The sequence below is a fragment of the Rhea pennata genome, chromosome 3 (genome assembly GCF_028389875.1).
Source record: "Rhea pennata isolate bPtePen1 chromosome 3, bPtePen1.pri, whole genome shotgun sequence".
NCBI lineage: Eukaryota > Metazoa > Chordata > Aves > Rheiformes > Rheidae > Rhea > Rhea pennata.
Window position 1 is genome coordinate 77,755,232 of NC_084665.1, and position 23,038 is coordinate 77,778,269.

The 23,038-nt window shown below is 41.2% G+C and overlaps 1 protein-coding gene across 1 annotated transcript; it reads right to left on the minus strand.

Moving 5' to 3' along the window:
- Nucleotides 1-952: 952 nt before the first annotated feature.
- CCN6 (cellular communication network factor 6) lies at nucleotides 953-22,162 on the minus strand. Its single transcript, XM_062573072.1, has 6 exons — nucleotides 22,053-22,162; nucleotides 21,791-21,913; nucleotides 4,574-4,857; nucleotides 3,911-4,153; nucleotides 1,666-1,859; nucleotides 953-1,234 (listed from the first exon to the last, which is right to left on the minus strand). Exons 1-6 carry the CDS (start codon nucleotides 22,160-22,162, stop codon nucleotides 953-955), a joined length of 1,236 nt encoding a protein of 411 aa, XP_062429056.1.
- Between the last annotated feature and the right edge of the window lie 876 nt (nucleotides 22,163-23,038).

Below are 23,038 nucleotides of genomic sequence, written 5' to 3' on the forward strand. Positions count from 1 at the left end.
CATTAGAATGAAGACCGTTTGAAGAACGAAGATTATATACTTAAAAGAATGCGAGTTAAATAGATGTTTTAATATATATAATTATTGGGGTAAGTTGACTTTTATATTACAATAAGAACTTCCACAAAATAAAATATGCAGCTATTCCTAGTTCCTTGCTTACTCTGACTGTCTTAAAACAGCAAGACAGCAGTGAACTGTTCAGATCAGAATGGACCAATACAATGAATTCTTAAAGCTCGAGTATGTATATAAGTAAGCACAATTTTGTGTATGAGGCCAGAAGAATTCAATAAAATACTGTGATAATACTTGTTGAGAGTATTTTTTAAAAGAAAGCATTTTTAAAATAGTCATTTCCTTGAAATTTTGCAGTTCTATTATTTGTAGGTGTCCCTTCTTTGTTCCTTTGCAAGTGCGTTTTTTATATTCACAGCACTATGAAAAGATCAGTTGCTGCAAAAAGCAGCCTGAGCTTTAAATTCACTTTTTGAGTGTTTGAAACAGCACTGATGCGTTCTAGCCTTGCAGATACATAGTTTTAAGTGCTATATTGATAATCAGGGATGATAGATGAGATATTACAGATTAAAATGTCTTTTTCTAACAGGTTACTTAGAGCATCTATGAATTTACATGTACTTGTCATTTTGGGCAGGGCATGTTACAGCAGGGTACAAAACTGTATTGCTGTGCTTTTTTGTTTTAATCACAAAACTTCTTGTTCTGACAGTACTAATAGCATATACATACTTCTCAGGAATGTATTTCCCCATATTGAAAAAAAAGTTTTTAAAGATGTGCTTTTATATGCATTTTGCAGTTGATATTTAACAAATAAGTATTCACATACGTAGTTTCACTATGAAGATTGCTGGGTTTTTTAGGCTAACTCTTCAGGACATGAATGTGCTGTCACCCTTGCAATTATTACTGTCAATGATGTAACTCCTTATAAAATCTTGAGTTCAGAAAATATATCTCCTGGATCACTGCAAATCCTCTGACATACGCAAGACGTTATCCACATCATCTTCCACTTGAAGGAGCCTTCATTGGGACACTCAAATTGTATAGTGATCATTTTGGACTTACTAGGTATGCAACATCTCTTGTCCAAACACACCCCACAGAAAGTTAGTTTGTAGCTTTGTGTGGTTGAACATCCGGAAAAGATTAGTTTCTCTGCTGTAGGAAGCTGGAATGTCGGTTGACATGATTTTCCTTTTGGAATCTTTAATATAAAAACAAAGAAAAGCCTAAGGTTTTTACAGATGGAAAACAACATATAAAAAAATGCAAAGTTTACATGAAAGTATCTTGAAAATTACCCCTTCTAGAAGCTGCCTTATTTTTGTATAACAGCCAACAAATACAAAATATTTCCTGAATAACTGAGCAGCAGGACAGCACCAACGCCACTTTTATTTAAATTTAATCTATTGTTTTGCTTGAAATTACACTTCTGTACTTTACTATTGAAAGCTTAAGATAAGACTGAAGCTTGTATTTCAGGAAGGTTTGTACAAAAGGGAGAAGAGTCATTTTATATGACTCTTAAAAAAAAGTCATTTTATATTAGTAAGTATTGTTAAAACATCAGTTTTTCCAATTCCTCCAATCTTTCCATTTTATATTAGGAAGTCATTTCATGTTAGAAAGTACCTTTATCGTCTTCAGTATATTAGTCTGACAAGGCTGAATGAAGCATAATCTCTTTTCTTTTTTCATTTCACATTTACTGTTTTCGTTGGTCACTCTACTGGATATGCCTATGCCACAGGTCCTGGAACAGGGTGTCCAAGGAGTTGCCTGTATTAGGCACTTTTTCTTCAGAACTAGCGGTAAGTTTCTGTAAGCTAAGACAGCAATATATAATTTATGCAGCGGAACAGCCCCAGAAGGATTAATTGAAAACGAAAGGATAAACATTTGATTTCTGTTCATGAAGATGGTTTTGTAGGTAAATCTAAAGATGAGGCACAAGCAAAGCTATACAAGAGTTTTGGCACCGAGTTCCCATTAAATTAACTGACACCAGATATTCAGATCCCAACAAGGACTATGAAATTGTATGTGTTGTATGAGCCTCCAGTTTAAAGTTACAAAAATGTAAGGCGATACCAATTTTTTGAGAAATTTTTGTGAAATGTAAGAAGAGACTTTGAAAATTAGCTTAGACCAAGCACAGCTTGAAAATAGATGTTGAAAATGTTCGTATCAGATTCCTAGTAGATACTGTTGAAGGCTTTAGATTTTGTATTGAGGAGAAAACATTTCCAGATATTACCAAAAAGCCTATTTTCTGATATATTAGAGCTTTTATTAAATTGGGTATATTTAAAAATAATAAATTTGTAAATAGTGCAATAGTTTGTGGTGAAATTCTGCAAAAAATGACTATGTGGAATCTGTGCATTTAGAGAGCACAGGCAGAATTATGGGGATACCTGGAAGATAGATAGCAGTTTAAAGATCTCATTGCAGCAAGCAAACTAAAGCCTGTCATATTTCTGAAAAATAAAGGGAAGCTAAACAGTTGTTCATACTTAGCACATTTTTTCAAATATGATCTAGGTACATTCCTATTTATATAAAATAGGTAAATAGAATGCAAAAGGAAAGCAGGAGAACAAAGCAAGAGCAGTAAAGTGAAATAAAACTTAGCAATTGTTGTCCACACTAACAAAAGAAAGATGACTTTCAAAGTAGATAGTAGTCCACTGAACCACTCATGCAAGTTACGCACAAATTTACAGTAGTTTACTTCTGCCATACTGGGAATGTGAAGGGGGAAGGCCTCATTTTAAAGCAATTTCAAGGTGCTATTCTTTAGAGGAGGAATAGGATGAAAATGAAGTTTATACTTCAGAATATTTGGGGGATAGGGCAGCTGCACGTGTCTAGTTTTTCTTTTTCCAGGTTGTCTGCTGTTTTCGAGCACCTTCATTGACACAGACCTTCTGTGTTGTGTTTATGTAGCTCAGTTGGGGTCAGCTCTGGGAATCTAGCTGGACAGCCTTGCCTCTGCTCTATTTGAGCATACAGGCCTGGTTAGCTGCCCTTCTCCGTCACCTGCATCTTGCAGAAGAAACAGTTAAGAGAGCCCTGAAGAAGGGCTCTGCTGTTTCTTGTGCCTGCATTAGTTTTAATGAAGATTCGTCTCACCATGTAAATTCTTGCACAGGGAACGAGGCAGCACAGAGCAGGCAGCTGCGGCAGGAAAGGGCCTGGATAGCTGCTTCTGGCAGTGGTGCTTTCTTAGGGTAATCAAAGTACTACAGTTTTAGTTGCAGAGCAAGAATAAGGTTAACAGGAATATGAGATGATCCTAGCAGTATTGCATAGGTAAACTGCTGTATCTTTTTGATCAGACTGAATAGAAAAGAAACTGAGAGGACTTTTGTCCTTGCAGTGACCTGAAATTTATTGAACAATCAAGCAAATTTCTACTTTCTACTGAAAGAGGCTTGCAACATGCCAATTTAGATATGTGATAACTGAGACTCCCCACCACAAAAGAAGTAAGGAAGCTCCTAGTTTGTGAAACAGTTGCACTCGAGCAACCCTCACTGGTCTATTGTGATGAGTAGTAAAAATCTGCAGAAAGATAGATTGAAGATTGCTTTGGCCAATTCTGTCACAACAAAAGCCAAAAGGCTTTTTGCTTTCATATCTGTCAGGTTTGGAGAGTAGAGTCTGAGAGCTAAGAGAATTGAGGAGTTACTGGGACAGAGCAGTCACCCTGGCAATTGCCTTAAGAGAGAGAACTAAGAAACTGCCAGTGCATGCTCTCAGCCTGGCTGCTGGAGAAAGGAGAGGAATGAGTGCCAGTGCCTTCTACTCTTCTGGAACACTAAATTAAATGAATCTCATCCACAGGAAAGTTTATCACTCTATTCAGGCACACCTGACATGAGTCTGTAACTTGTTGATTGAAGTTGCTTGAGCTGTCCAGGGCCACAGATGGATTGTCCAGACTTCTTTCTGCCCGTGACCCTGGTGCAGGGACTTGCAGCTAATTTCGGTATGAATACAGGTGTACATCCAATTGCACCACTGACACACAGGCACTTATAAAGAGGGTTAGGTTGGAAGATCTGCCCATTAAGATAATGAACTCCATTGAGCTCACATCCTACAGCTACCAGATCTGCAAATGGTAAACAACAGTTACTGACACATTATGAGCATGTGGTTTCTGCTTAGAGTGCTAAAATATGATTATCCTTTATTGATTTTTCTGCTTTCTCAGCTTCAAGTTCACAGTAGTTCAAGCACATCTTTTTTATCTGTGCCCAGTGATAGCTACAACTGCTTAACTTTGAATGAGTCATAAACATGCCTTCAAATAACAAGATTATGCACAGTGAACTGTTTTCACTGATGAATAAGCAGGTAAGATTAAAGACAGTCTCCGCACTAGTCTCCATTTCTCTGACAGAACAATAGGATGTCTAAATTTGTATAAATTGCATAGCACAGAGCTGTGCAGCACCAACAAGGATTTTTCACCCTCCTGGGGGTCCCACCCTCCCGGATTTCAAGAAGAGAATGTGAAAGAGCAACTTACATGCACACACGCCTGTTTCATACCTAGGCTTGTCTTCAGAGTAGTCACAGTAGAGGCCTTTGTGGGGGTCACAGATTTCTGCTTCATTACAGGTCTCTCCTGACTGCTTGGCACAGACCTTACAGCAGCCACAACCATCTTTTACCAAGCTTACCCCAGGGATGCAGGTTGGCACGAGTGGGCATCTGCATGGCCAGTGACAAAATTCCTTTCGCTGGTGGACTTCACTAGTTTCTGAAGGTTTTACTCCAGGCTTCACCCCTTGTGGGCTGTGGGCTTGAGCCCTGCAGCAAAACTTAAATACAGTGGGACTTTTTGAGAACTGTATACGTTATGCATAGCTGGTATAACATAAAACAAAGTTGGGATAGAAGAAAATGTGAAGTTTAAAGAAGCAACTAAGATACTTTTCATAAGGTTAGAAGATCCACAAAGTGAAGACACTGTGAGGTTTAGGTAGGAGACTGATTTCACCAGTAACTTTAATACATCAAAGTGGAATTTCAACAATTAGTCTAGTCTACTATTTATTTGAAAAAAAACAGTTCACTAATCTTTCTTTTTTCTTCTGTAGAACAAAACCTATAGCAGAGTTAAAGGTTTTACAAGGTTTAAGAAAAAGGTTTTAAAATAGATGGTAGACTTATTTTAGCTCTTCTTTCCTAAGAACCTTCTATCAAGTTAATTAACTTTGGGCTCCTTCTGCTATTTGATAGCCGACCACTGTCCTTTGTGCCACTTTTGATGGCAAAAACCTTTTGAAATAAATAACATCTTTGAGTGTTATTTTGCCTCAAAAATATGAATAGTTGTTTGGGAAGGAATATTATATTGTTTACAAATTGTCTTGTGCTAGCTGCAGAAATTGAATCTGCAAGTAATAAGGGATGCTAGTAGTTGCGTTGGGCTGAGTGTAAAGCTTCTTAAAAGCTTGTTCTGGAAACAGGCTATGTGGAAAACAGGTGTTCCAATGTATTTAGCAGCAATCAGGACTAGTTGCTTTAGGAAACTCACACTTTTTTTTTTTTTAAGTATATTAGTATTACACATTTGGCCATGTGCCAGCTATATGAGGCTATGGGACTTAAATCAGATATTTTATTTCAAAATGGATGTTTGTAGCAGAAAGTAATCTGTGTGTTTTGACCAACAAGTTTAATTTGTATTAGGAATTAAAATGTGCTTTAAACTTAGAGATATCTACATAAACAAGCTTTTTTTCTTTCTTTCTTTCTTCCAAGAAAAGGTGGTAACCTACAAATGTGAGTGTATAAAGCTTCCCAGGAGAGAAACAAAGTCAGGGAGCATCTGAAAATTTTATCTGTGGAATTATCAAATAACTCAGTCTAACTGAAAATTTTTCAAAAATCTCTTAAGGTATGATAAAAATTTAAATTTGCCTATAAAGTTTACAGGCAAAATATTTTCTAATTCTTGCTTTCCAAAGTTTTTATACCACAGTTATCCACATCACACAAGCGCACTGCATAGTTTTCCTGATCCTTTGGGCAGATGAGAAAATGAGACCATCATCTAACAACCTTTCATATGTTGTTTGTTTTCTTGCATTTTTAAGATTGAACAAAGTCTGTATGACATAAATAAATAGCAAAAGTAGGCAATGTATTATTATTTATGTTTAGTTATCTTAATCTAGCTTTAAATATTCTGAAGTAAAGTTATCCAAAATAGACTCATCTGAAAATTCTCCATTTGACATTCATCTTATTGAAGAAATAGAGGAAAAATACTCTGCTTTATAAAACCTATTTTCAAAAGAATAAAGAAACTAATTTTTAAGAAAATAAATAATGAAATTGGCCTTTGACATAGAAATACTTTCAGCAAAAGCTACCACTTAAAATTGTCTCACAAGAGACAAAACAACACAGCTTAGGCACCTTTCTAATTTGTAAAACTAGCCTGAAGTCAGCTCAGTGTATATATATCTGGAATATGAGCAGGGACAAGATGGTTACTTTCTTATACTGCATCAGACAATCATTTGTGCTTGAATTTAAAAAGAAAAAAAGCAAGGTCACTGAGAGTTTAAGCTTCTTTTAGCACTTTTTTCATAGAATTATTTTAATACACAGATTAAAGAGAAAAAAATATCAAATTAGGAGTAATGCAGTAAATAAACTGCAAATGAAATTTACTCAGGAGTAGCGAATGGTTCCTTATTCTTTATGAGGAATTTGCATCTCTGATTTTTTTTTTTTTTTTTTTTTTTGGTCATTAAGCAAATAAAAACTTTAAACCAGGAGAGGATGAGGAAGGGAGAAATTTTTTTCTTCTTTTTAATGAACTTACCTGTTGAGTACAAGGGATGATGAAGATAGTTTGAAAAAGGAGCCACTGCATGTTCCTGCACATTCAGAAGTGAAACTGAGAGATAGGGAACAGGCTGAGCTGTGTCAGAGTAAGCACTGAACACAAAGCTCTCCTCTGTCTCCCTTGCCAACCCTACTTTCCTCAGCACATGCACAAACACATACACACATTCACACTTGAAATTCTCCACTTCATACAGAACCAGCTTCACACTGACATTTTCAAGTGATCTTCTTTTCTCTATCCTGCTTTGGAATATGGGTTTTCACACCCTGCTTGATTCCATCCAGCTACTTCTGCAGATTCTTCCACACTTAATTGAGGTCAGATGGGGTGAGCATCTGATTCTTAAAATTTTGCTGCTGGAAATGTGGTGTTATTTTTAACTTGTATTCAAGTCCATAAAATTGGAATTTCTGAAATCTGAAGGGCAGAGCCCCAAATGCATGTATTTTTGTGGCAGAGAAAGCAGCATTTTTCAGAAGTTTTAACATACCATAGCAGGATGATAAGGATTAACACCTTCAGAACATATTCTATAAATAGAGATACTGTAGTATGTATACTGATAATGCATATTTTGTGCTGTTTCTTTCCATGGGGAACCAAACCCTCATGTTTCTTTTGATGGCAACCAAGTAATGAGGATACCAAAATTATAATATGCTTTTTCCTGAAGTATGTATCTTGTCTTACTGCAATGTCACCCTGCTTAAAACACAAGGCCATTCAGATTCCCTGCTTTCCTCCTCTGTAACGTTATCAAGATGACCTGCCTGATTCTTAAGCCAACAACCGAGGGTCTCCAGGATGAGAGAAGAGTTCCGTCACTGCAACACTGATGTTGGTGAGAGCCTGGGGAACACTCTTACTTTGCATTTGTCCTCATTTGATCACTTAGAGTGAAGTTCAAGAGTTATTGAAGGATGCTGCCTATTACTACCAAGGACCACATTCACACAGCAGCTTGTGCGTGGACAGAGGCAGTGGTGTGAGCATCGAATCAGGTCCAGACTGAGCAACTCTGTTTTGTTCCCGGACTCAGAGAATCAAATTCCCTTTATAATTACAAGTGAATCCTGAATGTGCTTCTAAGCTCTTAATCAGTAATCTGTACATTATTGAATAGCTGTTCTTTAGCACATCCATTTTGTCACATACTTCATTATCATGTCAAAGCAATACGAGGTATCAAGTGGGTGCCCAGATCAGTTCACTTCAGTGATGTTACTCTGTGTATCAGTGAAAGCCAAGTCTGATTCAAGCCTTGTGTTTCTCATTGAAAGCTTGTGAATGTAGCATCTTGGTTTTTCTTACTTTCAAAAATCTCTTCTGTATAGTTTCAAAACACAGCTCCTGTCATAGAATCAGGGGATAATTGAAGCTGGAAGGCTCCACAGGAGTTCTCTAGTTCAACCTCAGCTCAAGCAGGGTCAGCCACAAGATCAGACTAGGGTGCTGAGTGTTTTGTCCAGTCAGGGTCTTCAGGGTCTTGAAGATCTGCAAGAATGGCAACAGCACAACCTTTCTGGACAACCTATTAGAGTGATAATAATGAGCCATGTGGGCTGTGTAAGAAGATCTCAAGTACAGCTCTTTCTTCTGTAGATCCAATACTCTCTCACCTGGTAGAAGTGAGGAAGGGAAAAGGAAGAAGACATTCAAAACCCCTTCTCTTCTAGAACTTCAGGGTAGCACACAACATTCATCTGAAAGATGTTGCTCATTTTTGCACCCCAGAAATAAAACTCATTTGGCCAGTGAAGGGCTGGGAATGTTCTGTGTGAACTGGCAAAGAGTGGTCTGCTGTGGGTAATGGTCCTAAGTCATGGGAAACTGGAGAGGGACTTTGCTGTAGAATTATTCATTTGTTTTTTTGTGGTGTTTGTGTTGCAGTTCACCTGGAGAGCCTGTCATCCTCAGGATGAGAGGGTGAAACTTTGAATCTGGGGTTTGAGATTCATCTTTTGCTTAATGAGTATAATTAAAAATAAGCAGTAGCTGATAGAAAATATTGGGATTGGGAATGGTGGGAGAAAGATTCCTCCCTGAAGAAGACTTTCTGGCACTATAAACACATTCAAATGTGATTTTAAGTGGCTAGATTGGTACCCACATGTGCAGAGTAACCAGCGTGCTTCAGTCCAGGAAGGGCTTGCTGCTAGGAGCAAGTCTCCCTTGGCAGACAAGGTAAGCAATACTTCATTCTTCAATAAAAGATAGACAAAACAATAAGGGAAAAAAAAAAAAAAGTCTTCCGGCCTGTCTGTAACTTTCACCTGAAGATCAGTGCAAAAATCTGGCTCAAGCCATAATCCTGTTCAGAAATTCTTAGCTACCACTCGGTGGGCCTGGGACAGGTGACCAGTGATACAGCAGTTTTTTTTTTGACTTGTACAGAAGTTGAGGAAGCACATCTTTTCCCTGTGGTTTCTAGGCTTCTTTAAAGTCATGAAAACCCACGTGTTGCACCTGATTTGAGCTGTTGTGTCTCCCCCAGGCCAGCCCTTGCTGGTCTGTTGAAGCTGGAGCTGCTCTGTAGTGCAGCACTGGAAGGCATAGCACCCTGGCTTCCATTCTTGTGTACATGAACACACTAGAATACACATCTGGGGACATCAGCTCTTCTCTGCAGTGGCTGCAGCAGGAACATGCCCTCTCTGCACTCTCTCACTGTAGAGCACATTCATGTAATCTTAGTGAAAGTAGATGTTTACTCATTTCTCTCTAACAGCTATATATTTCTTTCCCTGGCTACACATACATGAAAAGGGAGGAAGGTTTTGCTTTCAGTATTGATAAGAAGGTGACCTGTTAATTGACCTCATTAGTTGCCCATTAGTAGAGAATGGGTGACTTTAGGTTGCAGAGATCAATCTTCTCAGCCATAAGCAATCTCCCTGTCACCTCCTGCCTTGGTATCCCCATCTTCTCTCTTCTGCAGTGGTCTGTCTCTCATTCCAGGCTGCTTCACCTTCTGTTTTAGAGATCTACCTATTTGTTTGTGCCTGGTGCTTCAGAATATGGGGGGGGGGGGAAGTTATCTCCTCAGGATTCATTCCTTTCTACAGTTCTGTTCTTTCCACCTTTTAGTTTTGTGCTTTACCTTCTCACTACCCCTGTGACAACACCAACATCACCATAGAAAATAGGGCCTGCATTCTTCCATGTAGTTCAGACAACCAGTATAAAGACTCTCACATCATTAGTGGTCTATGCAGATGCTAACATGATGAGCAGTGGCACAGCCCTTGTGCCTGACTGCAGTCAACATTAGTGAAATGAATTGTTGGTTTAGGTCAGTGTATTTGTCCTGAGTGAAAACTTAGACTTACTCAGACAGACCTTTATCTAAAATATATTGCAATTTATTTTTAATGACATAAAAGCTTTAGGTTGTCTCAAGATATCTTTAAAAAACTGAAACACAGGTAATGCAGAGTGCAGTCATTCTATACACAGCTTTCAAATCCTTAGTTAGCCTGTACTTCAGCAGACAGGTGTTAGGAAATTAATTGTAAAGCAGAAACAAAGTTGCTAAATTTTTTTTTTTCACATAACATTTGCATTTATGACCAAAAGCTATTGTCAAAGATTTACACATGATAAGCTTTGATGTTGCAGTCTATTTCAACCCAGGTGGTGTGTTGAAAAGATGCCTTGACTGAGCAATAGTTTTAAAAATCTCAGGGAGTAAGTAGTATTGTGAACTATGTGTTTGCAGGGGATTGGATAGTGTGATTAAAAAAGAAAGTAAGTAGTTGCCTAACAGTGGTATAGAAAAGACATAAACTTGCAAGATTCTGATGAGCAAGACAAGTTGTAAATAAGTGGCTTTGAACCTCCAGTTTCAGCTGATATCCAAGGTGCAGTAACTACTGGGATTCAGCTCTCGAAAGGAATAATATGCCTTCATTGCCTCTCATTAACAAACACATTAATTAAACTTAGCCCTCTGAAGCTTGCAGCACCTGCAAAGTTGAACCCTGAATGTGTTTGATATGGAGCCATAGATCCACACAGACGGCATTACTGACTCCTCTGCATGAATAATGCACCAATGCTTTGGCATAGCAGCAGAGTCGGTGTTTCTAGTAGTACTGGCTCTGGTTTAAATAAGTAAACACTATATATCCTTTTGCTCTCCTGTAGATCTTTAGTGATCCCACACAACTTAAAAATTAATATTATTAATGCTATGTCCAATTAGTCTGGATGCATCCCTCTTGCCAAATCTCTCCTGCAGATTTGATTACATAAAGCATCACTCATTTCCTGAACTAAACCTGCTCTGTTATTTGGTGCCATTATAATACTACCCTGAGAGGAAATGTAAATTGGTTGTATATTCAGTGATCCTATATACAGCATCCATTTCATTGGTGGTGAAAATCGTCTCCCTGTCCATGAAACAAGCCATGTCCAAGTGCTTGAGCAAGTCCATAAGATCACTATCAGAAAAACAAAATACAACATACAAAGGATAGCTATAATATGTCCCCCACAGCGTGCATCTGTTTCATTTTCCGTTGTTGTCTACATCCAAACTAATTTACAAATCTTTTCAGAACCATAACAAGCTACCCAGTTTATGAAGATATTTAGGCACTGATTTAACATGTCTAAATCCAAGTTTTTCAAAACTGACATAGGCAAGTAGGTGTCTCTATCCTATCATCCTCTAATGAGCCTTAGACTCAGAAAAGATGCCATAAAATGTATATATCCCAAGGACATATCCTGGAAATGTTTCTTTTCTTTCCATGACCATCAGCAGCATGCAAAAAGAAAGTCTTAAATTTGTTGAAGTTGAATGTTTGTCAGCAAAAAACAGGCTCAACTTTCATTTTTCCTGGTGGCAGATCTTTTTAAAATAGCATACATGCTCTCTGCCCAGCTTTGTGGGGCAGACTCTGTACAACAAATCCAGACAGACAGACTATAAAGTACAGCCCAGGAACAATGAAGGCGGAAGCAATGATAGAAATTAAGACAAACTGAGGACCCACCAAGCAAGACAGAAAAGCACTACTAGGCAGAATTAACCTATTAAATGCTAAAATTGGGCATTTCTGTACACACTGCAGTTGTTCTTCTTTCTCATTTTAATTTGATGCTGAATTTACTGTGACAGAATAAACTCAGATCAGCCAAAATAATATTTGCAAAGCAGCTTTTCTCATCGTAGTCAGGCTCTGTAGAGCAGTGAACCTGCCAGTTCCAGCCTCGGCTACCTCTCTCCCCCAGCCGCTGGTTAATGAGGCTGGACCTGCGTGCTTTGCAGAGCATGCAGACAGCTGCTTCTCAGTGGAGAAGCATCATCAAGATAAATATTTGAGCATGGCGGCTACTCCTGCGTTTCAGGAGACATGCGAACTTCCACAGAGGCTTGTATGATTCTCAAAAGGTTTCCATTGTTAATTATGAGAGGAAATCATAGAGCAGCTTCCCAAACTCCTGTGCTGTTTACACATGTAGTTTGTGTGCCAGCTAAAAAATATTCTCGATGGAAATGAAAATAAGATCCCAGCCAAGGTCTTACCCAAACTTTCCTTGAGGGGAGGGCATGGGAGAGGCACAGAAAAAGAGTTGTATTTTTTTCCCAAACCATCAGTTCGGGATTTTTTTTTATTTCACACTATGTACTGTATTAACTTTTTTAAAATGTCCTGCCTATATGTTGATATGTTCCCACTGCTATCTCCAGATTTATTTTGGCACAAGGTCATTTGAAAGACAAGCTCAGCTCTTTGGTCTAGAGGGAATGTATATGATGTTCTCTATGGACCCAAGGATGCCCATTAACCCACAGGACACGGGCTGGGTCTGGTGTATGTTTCTCACGGCAAGTGTCCTGAGGCTTGGGGCATGAGAGCAGTCTGGCAAGGGGAAAGGAGGCTGCTCCAGACCTCCTCTCCTTCCAGCTGGTACAGTCTGGTGTGAGGAAACCACTCCTCATTTCAGGACTGGTAGGACTTGCTCCTTCTTTGGAAGTCTTCATTAAAAATAGGAGCAGCTGGGGAACTGCTGGTAGAAGGCCCTAACAGCAAATGCTGGGTGGGTGCACAAGAGCTGGGGAAGGTCAAGGGCACACAAAAGCAGTCATAGCCTTCCACAGGCTCTTGTAAGAGAGAATGTCAGAGAAAGCATAAAAGAGTTCCTGCCCCAGTCCTTAGGTGTCTCTTAGGCTTAAAAAGTGAGGAAGTATGCAAGAGAAAAATTCTCTATCTCCTATCTATAAACATATGGAGAATAGTGTGAAATTTCTTTATTTTTCTACTTTATTTTTCTACTTAAGGATATTACCTCAGCATCTGTATGAGAAAGTGCACAAATCCATGGGAAACTCAGTTTAAGTCGGTTTCTTTTTCAGATTCCTGAGAAAAGCATCAAGATCTACAAAATTTCCAAGCAAAACCCCACATCACATTAAACTCTCCAGAGATTTTGCAAGCTTGTCTGGCTTGCAAGAAAATTTCGCAGAGTTCTTGCGGTAGGCTGACCATCCCAGCAATTTAGTTACATAGTTACTCCCTTTCTTTTTAATGTTTACAGCAGAATTCCTTGTAAATCATCAGGGGAAATAAAAAAATAACCACCTCTGTTGCACAGCTGTGTCCATTTACTTCATCCCAAAGCTTCATTCCAAATAATGTGTCCATCTCCACTGCACTGAAGTAATGAGGAGAGATGGCATACAGGGATCAGCTGGTAGGTTACCCAAAACTCATTTGTCATGTGGGTGGAAGGGAAGAAAAACCACAGGAACCAGTGAAGGCAGAGGTCTTCTAACTGAATGACTATGCCAGGCTTAGTGAACTCAGATCTATGGGGAAAGACCCACAGAAGGTCTCAAACATGTGAATAATATCTCTCAGATCCAAGACTCACTCATATTTTGCAGAAACAATTATTTCATTTGCAATTTCTGGTAACAACTGGTAACAAACTACCGGTAAGTACAAAAGTCTCCCTATTTTTTTCTGTAAAATTTGGGCCTCAAGGATGATGGCTCACTTTTTTGTTTTTGTTTTTGCTTTTGTTTGTTGACTCGCTATGTAATAATTCTGCCTCCATGTGCTGTGGGAGCCATGGCATTCATTGACCGCTGATGGGATGAAGCAGTGGCAGAAAAGTGAAAATAGAGGAATTCAAAAAGGAAAGGGGAAAGATACCAAAATGTGGAAGGTCTTGCAGTCAGAGTCTTCACAGGGCCGGTAGTGGGCCTAGCATGCTGCGGGTGCCCTTCCAGCCCTTTCCCTGCTTGTGCCGAAGCTTGAGGCTGAAAGCCGGCAGCTCCTTCAGTAATTTCAGCGCCTGGCGGACGCTCATTGTTTAGGATCTGCATGACCCATTGCACCAGCTCCAAATTCCTCTCTGCTTTCTCCTTTCCCTCTTTCTCTACCATTTACTTTTGCTGCCTCAGGGCCAGCCCTAGGCAGAGGCAGGGAAGGGAGCAGCCTGGCACCAACTCATGGGTCTGGATCGCTGCAGGGCTGCCGGCAGCCGCAGGCATGCCTGGGCTGAGGAGCCAAGGCTCTACACCTAACACCTCCACAGCTGGCCAGCACTTAAGAGGAAAGATGGCCATGTTAAAGGTGCAACTTCTGCCCCTTCGGTTATGTGAGAAGACACATAAAAACCCTGCACAGATAGCCAGGAGGCCTTTGGATAAAGCAGGTCTGGTCTGATACTGCTAAGTTAACAAGAAATTAGGGAAAAAATGAAAAAAAAAAAAACTTTTTCCCATGAAATTAAAAGCAAGAAAGAGGGTTTTCTTGTGTATCATCAAAAAGGACACGAAGTCCTATTTCTTCAGTCTCTTACAGACCACCTTAAATTCGTTATAGTGCTCTGTCTTGTATTAGATACAGTCCTGCCATCTGTTGGAATTTTTTTAAATTAAACTATTGTTTAATATAAGAAAAAAAATGATAGCAGTTGCTTGGTCTCTGATTTCAGCCAAATATTCTTTTGTTTTTCTAAAGGAGTTCCTAAATTGGCAGTGACCCTCACATTTCCTCTGGAGTCTAGTTAATATAGGGCCCCATCCAGATACTGTGTTTCTGCATCCTTCTCTCCACAGGGAAAAACTAGATTCAGTCATGGCAGCATCCCGGTTCTGTGGGTATTTTCTCAAATAAGGGAAAAGTTTATTCTTTTCAAGGGAAAAGATTGGGTTCTTTTTCATCCAAGACAAAGAAATCATTTTTTGTGTATATTTGTCTGGGTTACAGAGGGATTCACATTGGTGGCAAAGAACAAGATACCAAATGATCTTTTAACCTAACAAAGATAAGAAGACCCAGCGATTGATATCTCAAGTCAGATAAATTCTAATTAGACAAAAATCTTTAATAGAGGATGAATTATAATACGATATATTAAGGGAAATGATGGATCACTGCCTTTTTTGGGTGAGACTCACATTGATGTCCTTCTGTGTCTACAGGATACATCAGAGCTTGTGACTGCTGCCATCTCTGGAGAGCATTAAGCACTTTAAAGGTGAAGTTCATTTGGTCAGATGAACACTTGTCCTTAGGAGGAGGTGAATCGCATCCCAGAAGTGCTGTTTTCTCTCTAACGACCAGAACGGGAGCTCAGGATGACAGTGGTTGGAGAGGCGCACCTTTCATGTCTAGGCATCTTTCTAGTACAACTTCTTTAGCAGAGCACAAAGCCCAAAAGCTTGTCTGACTGGCTGCAATGCAAAACTGGACACTTAGATGTGCTTAGACAATTGGATAGTCCCTTCTGATCTTGCTCTCTGCGATTCTCAGATTCTGGAGTCAGCATCACACGAGTGTTGTAGGCAGAGTACAGCCTAGCACAGGGTCAGCACATGCAATCAGGGTAGCGCGTGGTCTGGATGGCCTTTAAAAGTGCTTTTGGTTCCTTGTCCTGTATGCAGGGCAATCTGAGGGCTCTGTGTCTCGTTACAGGAGAAATCAGCTGCAGCTGCTCAGTAAACCTTCACACAGCAGCTGTGCTCAGTAAAACAGCCTCTACCAACTCCTTCCTTAGCATGAACAGGGCTCCAAAACAAAAAGGGGACTTATCAGAGAGCCTCTAAACATGGAGCATGTGGAGGGAGGAAACAGTTCTAGCCTCAGAAGTATGAGTGAATTATCATCACTCTGATTCAAACCTCTGACAATTACGATTGCATTCACATTACTCATTTTGCCCCAGGTGGTTACTGCCATGACTGCCAGGTAAGTTTAGTTAAGCTTGCAACTGGTTCTTTTTTCTTATGAAAATACAAAAAGCAGGTTTTAGAAACTGCTTATTCAAGACGTTATTGCAGCTGCAGACAACAGAAGAAGACACTCCCTCAAATACTCTGGTGGAACCAGGAGTCTTTTTTTTTTTTTTTTTTTTTAGAAAAGTTGATTTATTCACAGCAGGGAACTTTGACTCTTCTGCATATTCTTGTCCAGTTTCATGCTGTAACTCTTACTGAGACATCAAAACATGGGCAAACTTCCTCAGCAAAAGCCAGCAGGCAACTGAAGGAAGCCACTAAAGATAATGCCATGTGTTTTCTGTACTATATCACAAATGACAGGAAAAGCCCATATCTAGTCTGCACTTGAGAGATTTTCCAACCCCCAAAAATTCTTTCCCTACAAAAACAGACATAAAGAACTCTTTCAAAATGTCTCAGAGAACCTTGTTTCTGCCCCAACTGCAGCTGACACAAATAAGGACCCAAGCAAAAATCTTTTCCTGAGTCATGTATGTGATTCAAACCAAGGTCATAGTGTGCTGGGAGAGAGCCTGGGGCAAACCTGCGTGGATGAGTAATGTTGTCTGATGCCTAGTCTGAGATAACAGTAGCAAAATAGCAAGAAGGTGAAATTAAGAGAACCTCAGAACATCCACTCCAACCCTTTGCCATGGGGAAAAGCGCTGTCTTTGAAAAACTAGCATGCAAATCCCAGAGGATGTATCTACGCTGGTACAGAGGGGTAAAGATCAGTTGTCAGTGAAAATCTCAATGAAGGCGCACTTAGCATTTATATTGTTTATACATAGATATGTGTGGCATGGACTTAGCCCAGCCGTGGAGGGGGCTCGAGGCAGGGACACAAAGACATGCCAGTACAGGCTGTGTAGTCACACTATCCCACTTAGTGTATGGATCCTAATGCCTGAGCTTCATGCATAACCCACAGGGTCTCCAGGTGACTGTTCAAAGCATCTGACAAATCTGGACCTCTTCCCGGTGACGGACGGACCTCCTGCTGCTCACGCTCTTGCAAATAGCCCCAGGCCCAGTTCAGGAGATAGCACAGGTCAGGGACCCCTCCCAGTAGGTAGGATCCAGTTTTGGAGCATAAGTGAATTGAGCTGTACAGGTATGAACCATGCGGTGCAAGTTGGCCTCAGGGCCAGGGCATAGTCTCTGGTCTGTTTTGTTACCAGAACAGAGACAGCCTCTAGGTGTAAAACATGCCTAATGGTGTTTCCCTGTACCACCTCCTAACAGGGTCTAGAGTAGAGTCTATCCCTTACTGTGCATTAAATCGGGAAAAAATGCTGATATTAAAAATCACTTTATTCAGCTAGTTTTGTAGTAATCTGGCAATTGACAACTTCTGCCCTCAGGTGCACACTGAATATGTGTCTACCTGACTGTCAGTTCTCTGTAGGTCTCATGGAAGTACCAAATATACCTTTAAAATATCTAGCTGGGGTCCTGCAGACAGAGTTGCCATGGCAGCACAGAGCTAAGCACATCAGGAGATCTTCACTTGCATTTTCAGAGGTGACAAACAATTTGGAGCATCTAATGGATACTTCTTTAAAACAATCTATATTTTTAAAAGTGTGGCTCGCCCCACTCTCTTAGAGCATCAACCTGAGAGCTAAAATCCCTCGCCACAGCAGAAAAGGAGTAAGCACATGGCATAAGAGGCCTATTGGGAGCAGAGACCCATTTACGCCTGGCGTGAAATCCGAGCAAGGCCCCAGGACACTGCTCAGTTGTCACTGATGGCTGGAGTAGTTCTCAGCAGCCGCGATGGTGCAGTTCTCTTAGCCTTCTGCAGATGGCTGTGATGCGAGCAATTACTACTATCAAATTACCTGGTTGTATTCTCTTTCATTGCTTTCCTTGTGATAGGCAAAATTATTGTGCTCAGATAATAAATAGCTTTTGTTGCACTTCTCCTGAATATCAATACAGCTCTGTAACATTTAGAAAAATACACAAAATGTAGGAAAATAAACAACATGGAATGCCAGTTAGTGTTTTCCTCATGCCATATGGGTGCCTAATGTTTGGCTGAAATTAAAAAGAAAGCTGAAATTAAAAAAGAAAGCTGAGAGCTTCTGCCTTCCAGGACCTCTGGCCCCAGTTTTTCAAAGAACCAGGACATGTTTTTGTCTGCACAGACCAGTTGTGCAGAGGGGCTCTTTAATGTGTTTGTGCCAAGGTATTTCCAGGGCTGGAGCCTGACCTAACAAGCACAGAAACTGGAGAAAAGTACTAAAAATGGCAGACGAAATGAATCTTGATTAGACAGATATGAAGCTGAGGCGTTCAGTGACATCAAAAGCTATTTATGACCTGTAACTTTTGTCCCTATGAGAGAGGAAGATAGGAATTGTTCTTAAACACTCGGACTAATTGAGTCTCATCAAGAACTGACGATTGGGAGAGATGTAGACATCCCCAGCCTCATCGCATTGCCCATATCATACATGTCCAGCTGTGCAGCGATGAACTGAGGGAAAGGGCAAGGGAATGCCTTCTGATTCATACCCTGAAGCAAATTCAAAATCTGAGAGAATCCTACATCCTAACATCCAATCTCACTCTGATCTTTAATTTGAATCAGATAAATCCTGAGATTTATTCTTAGCACAGAAGTTTCTTGTTGACCTACAGCATTTTTGTCTGCAAAGTACCCAGTCTGTATTTGAGGAATTCTCTTCCCTTGGGTAAGCAATTCCAACACATATCCCTGGCCTGCCTTGTTCCTAATCTGAATTTCTAAACACTTGACTATATTGTTCCTTTCCACTATTGACATACTAACTTCTATTTGAATGTGTCCCAGGCATTTATGCACAGGCCACAAGGAATTCTCCCATCCGTCTCCTCTTTCACACACCATGCGATCTGTCACATCTCCTTTTATGATATTTGGCTTCTCATTTTTTTATGGCTGGTATTTCTTCATATAGCCTTTTTATCTTTGTCTTGTGTTTTAGGTCATGCTTGCTCTTTGACGGAGCGAGCGCCTGTGCAGACAAACCCCAGGGAAGAGCCCTACCTTGTGCAAGGGGTCCCCTCTGGCTCGAGGCCCTGCAAACTGCTGATTCCCCTGAGCGACTCCTTGCTCCCAGCTTGTGCACGTCAGCTGCACAACACAACGGGAGACCACATAAGCCACAGCTTTTTTCCAGGTGCTGTGTTTTTTCCTCTAAGAAAAATTCTCTTTCCTTAAGAGGAAAAAGGAAGGAAGAGGAGCGTGTCTGAGTCATGTTTTCTTTGTTGTTGTTGTTTCTTCTCCCCTCGTTTTACTTGAGACATGTCAGTAAATTTGAAGCCATCAATGAAAGAGTGCTGTTAGCAGCCTGTGTACTTGCATCAGGGAAACTCACTGCCAGGGACTCGGACAATCATCGCTTAAGGGGTCAAATCAACACAGCATTTATTGCAGAAACAGTAACATAACAAAAGCTTCTACAGGCTTTCCACAAACTCAACATCTGTGCCCTCAGAGGAAGCTAGAGCAAGCTGTTTCCTAGGAGCCCAGAGCAGAAGTGCCCTGCAGTGCTGTGTCTGTCCCCATCGTCACCCCAAGCAGCCCCAGCACAGGCTGGCCACAGCCAGCGGCAGCGCTTGCAAAGGAGCACGTCACTGCTTCCCAGACTGGGAGTTTTCCAGATCACTTTGTTGCCATTTTCCAGGTAAACGGGTCTTCCCTGAAATTGGAGGAGGAAAGAAAAAGTCAGTTCTTTTCCTCTCGTGTCGCAGGCTGCCAGGCTTGGCTAGGCTGTCAGGACACTCTGAAAGCCCATATTCCTCAGGCTGGTTGTTTTGCCTGGCTAAAGTGTGGGCAGCAGCACTAGGAAGTGTTGCCTGCTTCGCTGGGGGGTTGGAGAGGGAAACTGGGCTGAACTGACGAAGAGGTATGTTTTGCCATCCCCTTTGTGTCCTGCCGAGACCTTTCGCATTGCAGAAATTGCTGTTTCCACAGAAGGTGTGATACCTGGCAGGAGAGTCACTGCCCCACATCCAGTGTCCAGCCCAGCACGCCCAACACTCCGTGCCTCTTGGATAGCTAATGCCATTTTGGAAACGCCAAACAGAGGAGAGGTTTTGCTCTGACAACCAGGAGAAAAAGCACAGCGAATGGGAAGGTGGCTTTACTGCAGTATTCTTGGGTGGCTACGGCTCTGAGAAGCAGCCACTGAAGGTTTAAGTGGATTTCAGCCTGCTTTTTATAGCAGCAACTGTGCCGGTGTCGCCTAATGGGGAGAGAATTTGGGTCACGAAGGGGGGGACTCTTACAGGGGAGACTTTTCTAGCAACAAGGCCATCCTGCACAGCGCTGCTTCTCGCTTGCAAAACGAGTGCTGGCGGGTAGGAGACGAGGAGGCACAACGGGCGCACCAGGCAAACGCTGCCTGCCCCAGCCCACCCCAGGGCCACAGGGACTCAGTGGTTAAAACACATGAAAGGACATTTCTTCGTTGTGGTTTGAGGCCTAATTGTTCGTTCCGCGGACAGTGCTATGGCTGGCAAGCTCCCCGCTTACTGCCGTGTTTTTGTGGTTGCTATTCTGAGTTTCAGAAGAAAGCCAAACATAAGTAAGAGGGAGCAAACAGAGGCTTACTCCTGCCCTTGGCAGACCAAGGGTTAGCTAAAGCCTTGAGCTCCCACCTACTCCTTTCCCATGACCTACTGCAGACGGTGGTATCCACCATAAAAATCAACGCCAATGGTCAACTGGAAACATCACCACACAATATTGCCATTCATAACAAGTACGTGCCATGGCTCTGACCTGTCTCATGCTGGAAACCTTGGTGCTGTCATGCTGAGAGCTTGACCAGCCAGAAAACAGTCCGAGGAACCAGGTCTGCCTGCAGGAGACGTTCAAAAGCACCATCGATCAAGGCAAGTGGCCTTCTGGCTCCCATGTAAAGCAATTCTTGGCTTCAGACAACTCCAGCTGGAAGCACAGCAGCCAAGGGCTTCTCTTTGGGGGAATTCATAGGAGAAAAGCACATACTTCTGTTGATTTAGCAGGTTGCTGTGTTCTGCCCAAGGCAGGCAGGAAAGAGGCTTTTGCGATATTTGCACCAGAGAGATGTTCAGGAGCTGAGTAAGGAAAGAAGGGAGAAGATCCAATGTGTTGGGAGACAAGAAATATTAACAATTAATGGGTAATTTTCATAGTGGAAATAGGTTAATGAAATGAGCTGTTCATCTGACCAGTGGCAGTCTGGGAAAAGATGTAGTCAACGGTGTGCTAGTTTTGCTAAGAATAGAAATGCATTTAATTTAGTTTCAGCTGTAATGTGCCACTGAAGCTGTAGAGGTTTTTCTATTGACACTACCACTGTGGTTTCAAAAAAAAAAAAAAAAAAAGCTGCTGCAAGAGCTGTTGTGTTTTAGGAGATAGTTTGTGGTATAGGTATGATAACATATATTGGAAGAATTAGCTTTTATTGAAAAAAAAACTAATTATGTTTTCTGTCTTTTCTCCCTCAGCCCTGATTCTTGTATCAGATTTCATAAATACTGAATGGCCCACATATACAAGGTATTTTATCTAGTATATTTTCAAATTTGGTGGTTAAGATAAAGACCATGGTCTGAGTTTACCAGATCTCTGTAGCTGACAGCGTTATCCATACCGGTGACACACACAGCCAACAGTGCTCTCCTCCGCCTCTGCCCCAGGCAGCAGCCGGACTTGTCCAAGACTTGCCCAGATGCTCAAGTTTAATTCCACATCATCTGTCTCCGGACAAAGATTTCTAGAAGAATCCCAAAAAGCCAAAAAATGCAGTAGCAGTTGTTCACTGAGACCTTCACCATTTCTGATGTGGATAAAGGGAGGACAGCATTTCTTCCCTGTAACTTCCCTCTCTCCAACCTTGGCTCACCCTTGCCTACACCTCAGGGGCAGGAGCCTTCTCCTTGCCTTCGGGCAGCTCCGATGTTTCTCCTGGCTGTTCCTGCAGGAATTTGGGGCACTGCGACTGGGAAGGAAGTGATGTGGCCATGGAGGGGGCCCTGGGAAGTGGCCCCCTACCCCAGCCAGGCTCTGGGAGCCCCTCTGCACTTCAGGGATCACACCATCCCCAGAAACGCTGCAGGGAACATGAGCCAGGGAGAAACAACTGCTTTCCTTGATGCTTCAATAGAAAGCCAGCAGCCTAGTTTTAGTCTTTCTGTTGAAAAACTGGACAAAATTCACTCCAGAGCATCAGCTCCAGGTTTGGGCCTTTGGGCTCTGGTTCTTTGGAGCAGGATTTCAGCCTTGGAAACATGTCCCCGCTGGGAGGAGTGGTCCCAGAGTGGTGCACGGGGGTGAGGAGCTGCACCCTCGAGGGCACCACTCAGTCCTGGCAAACCGAAGCGCTCAGCAGTCGTGGCACAAGCCTCAAAACTAATAAAGCCATTTTGAAAAACATCATAAAACAATTGTGAACATTTTTATTATTTTTCTGTTTACTAAATCTCAAGATTTCTTTTCTCAGACATCTGCTCTGCAGCCAAAGGGCTACAACTTTTTTCCAAAAATGAACGCCAAGGCTGTCAAGGAATTGTTTAATCACGGAAAGTGAGACTTTCAGAAAAAGCACAAACGTCACAAGACTTTTGATAAATGTTGGGACTGGGCATCACATACGATTTGTCATGTAAGCCTGTGGAGATGGCTTATAATCATCAAAAAAGCTCCCAGTTCTTATAAAAACTCCTGAAAAAATTCAAAACTTCCCTTTTTTCTTTTTATATTTTTCTTTTTTTGGAGAGAGATGAGCTTGGTACTGGAAGTACTTAGAGTACTTAGTATATAAAGCATTTCAGACTCTGACTATGTCAAGGAGCATTCAGAAGGAAGCAGCTTTCTGTCTATCTAGTTGGATTCAACTGGG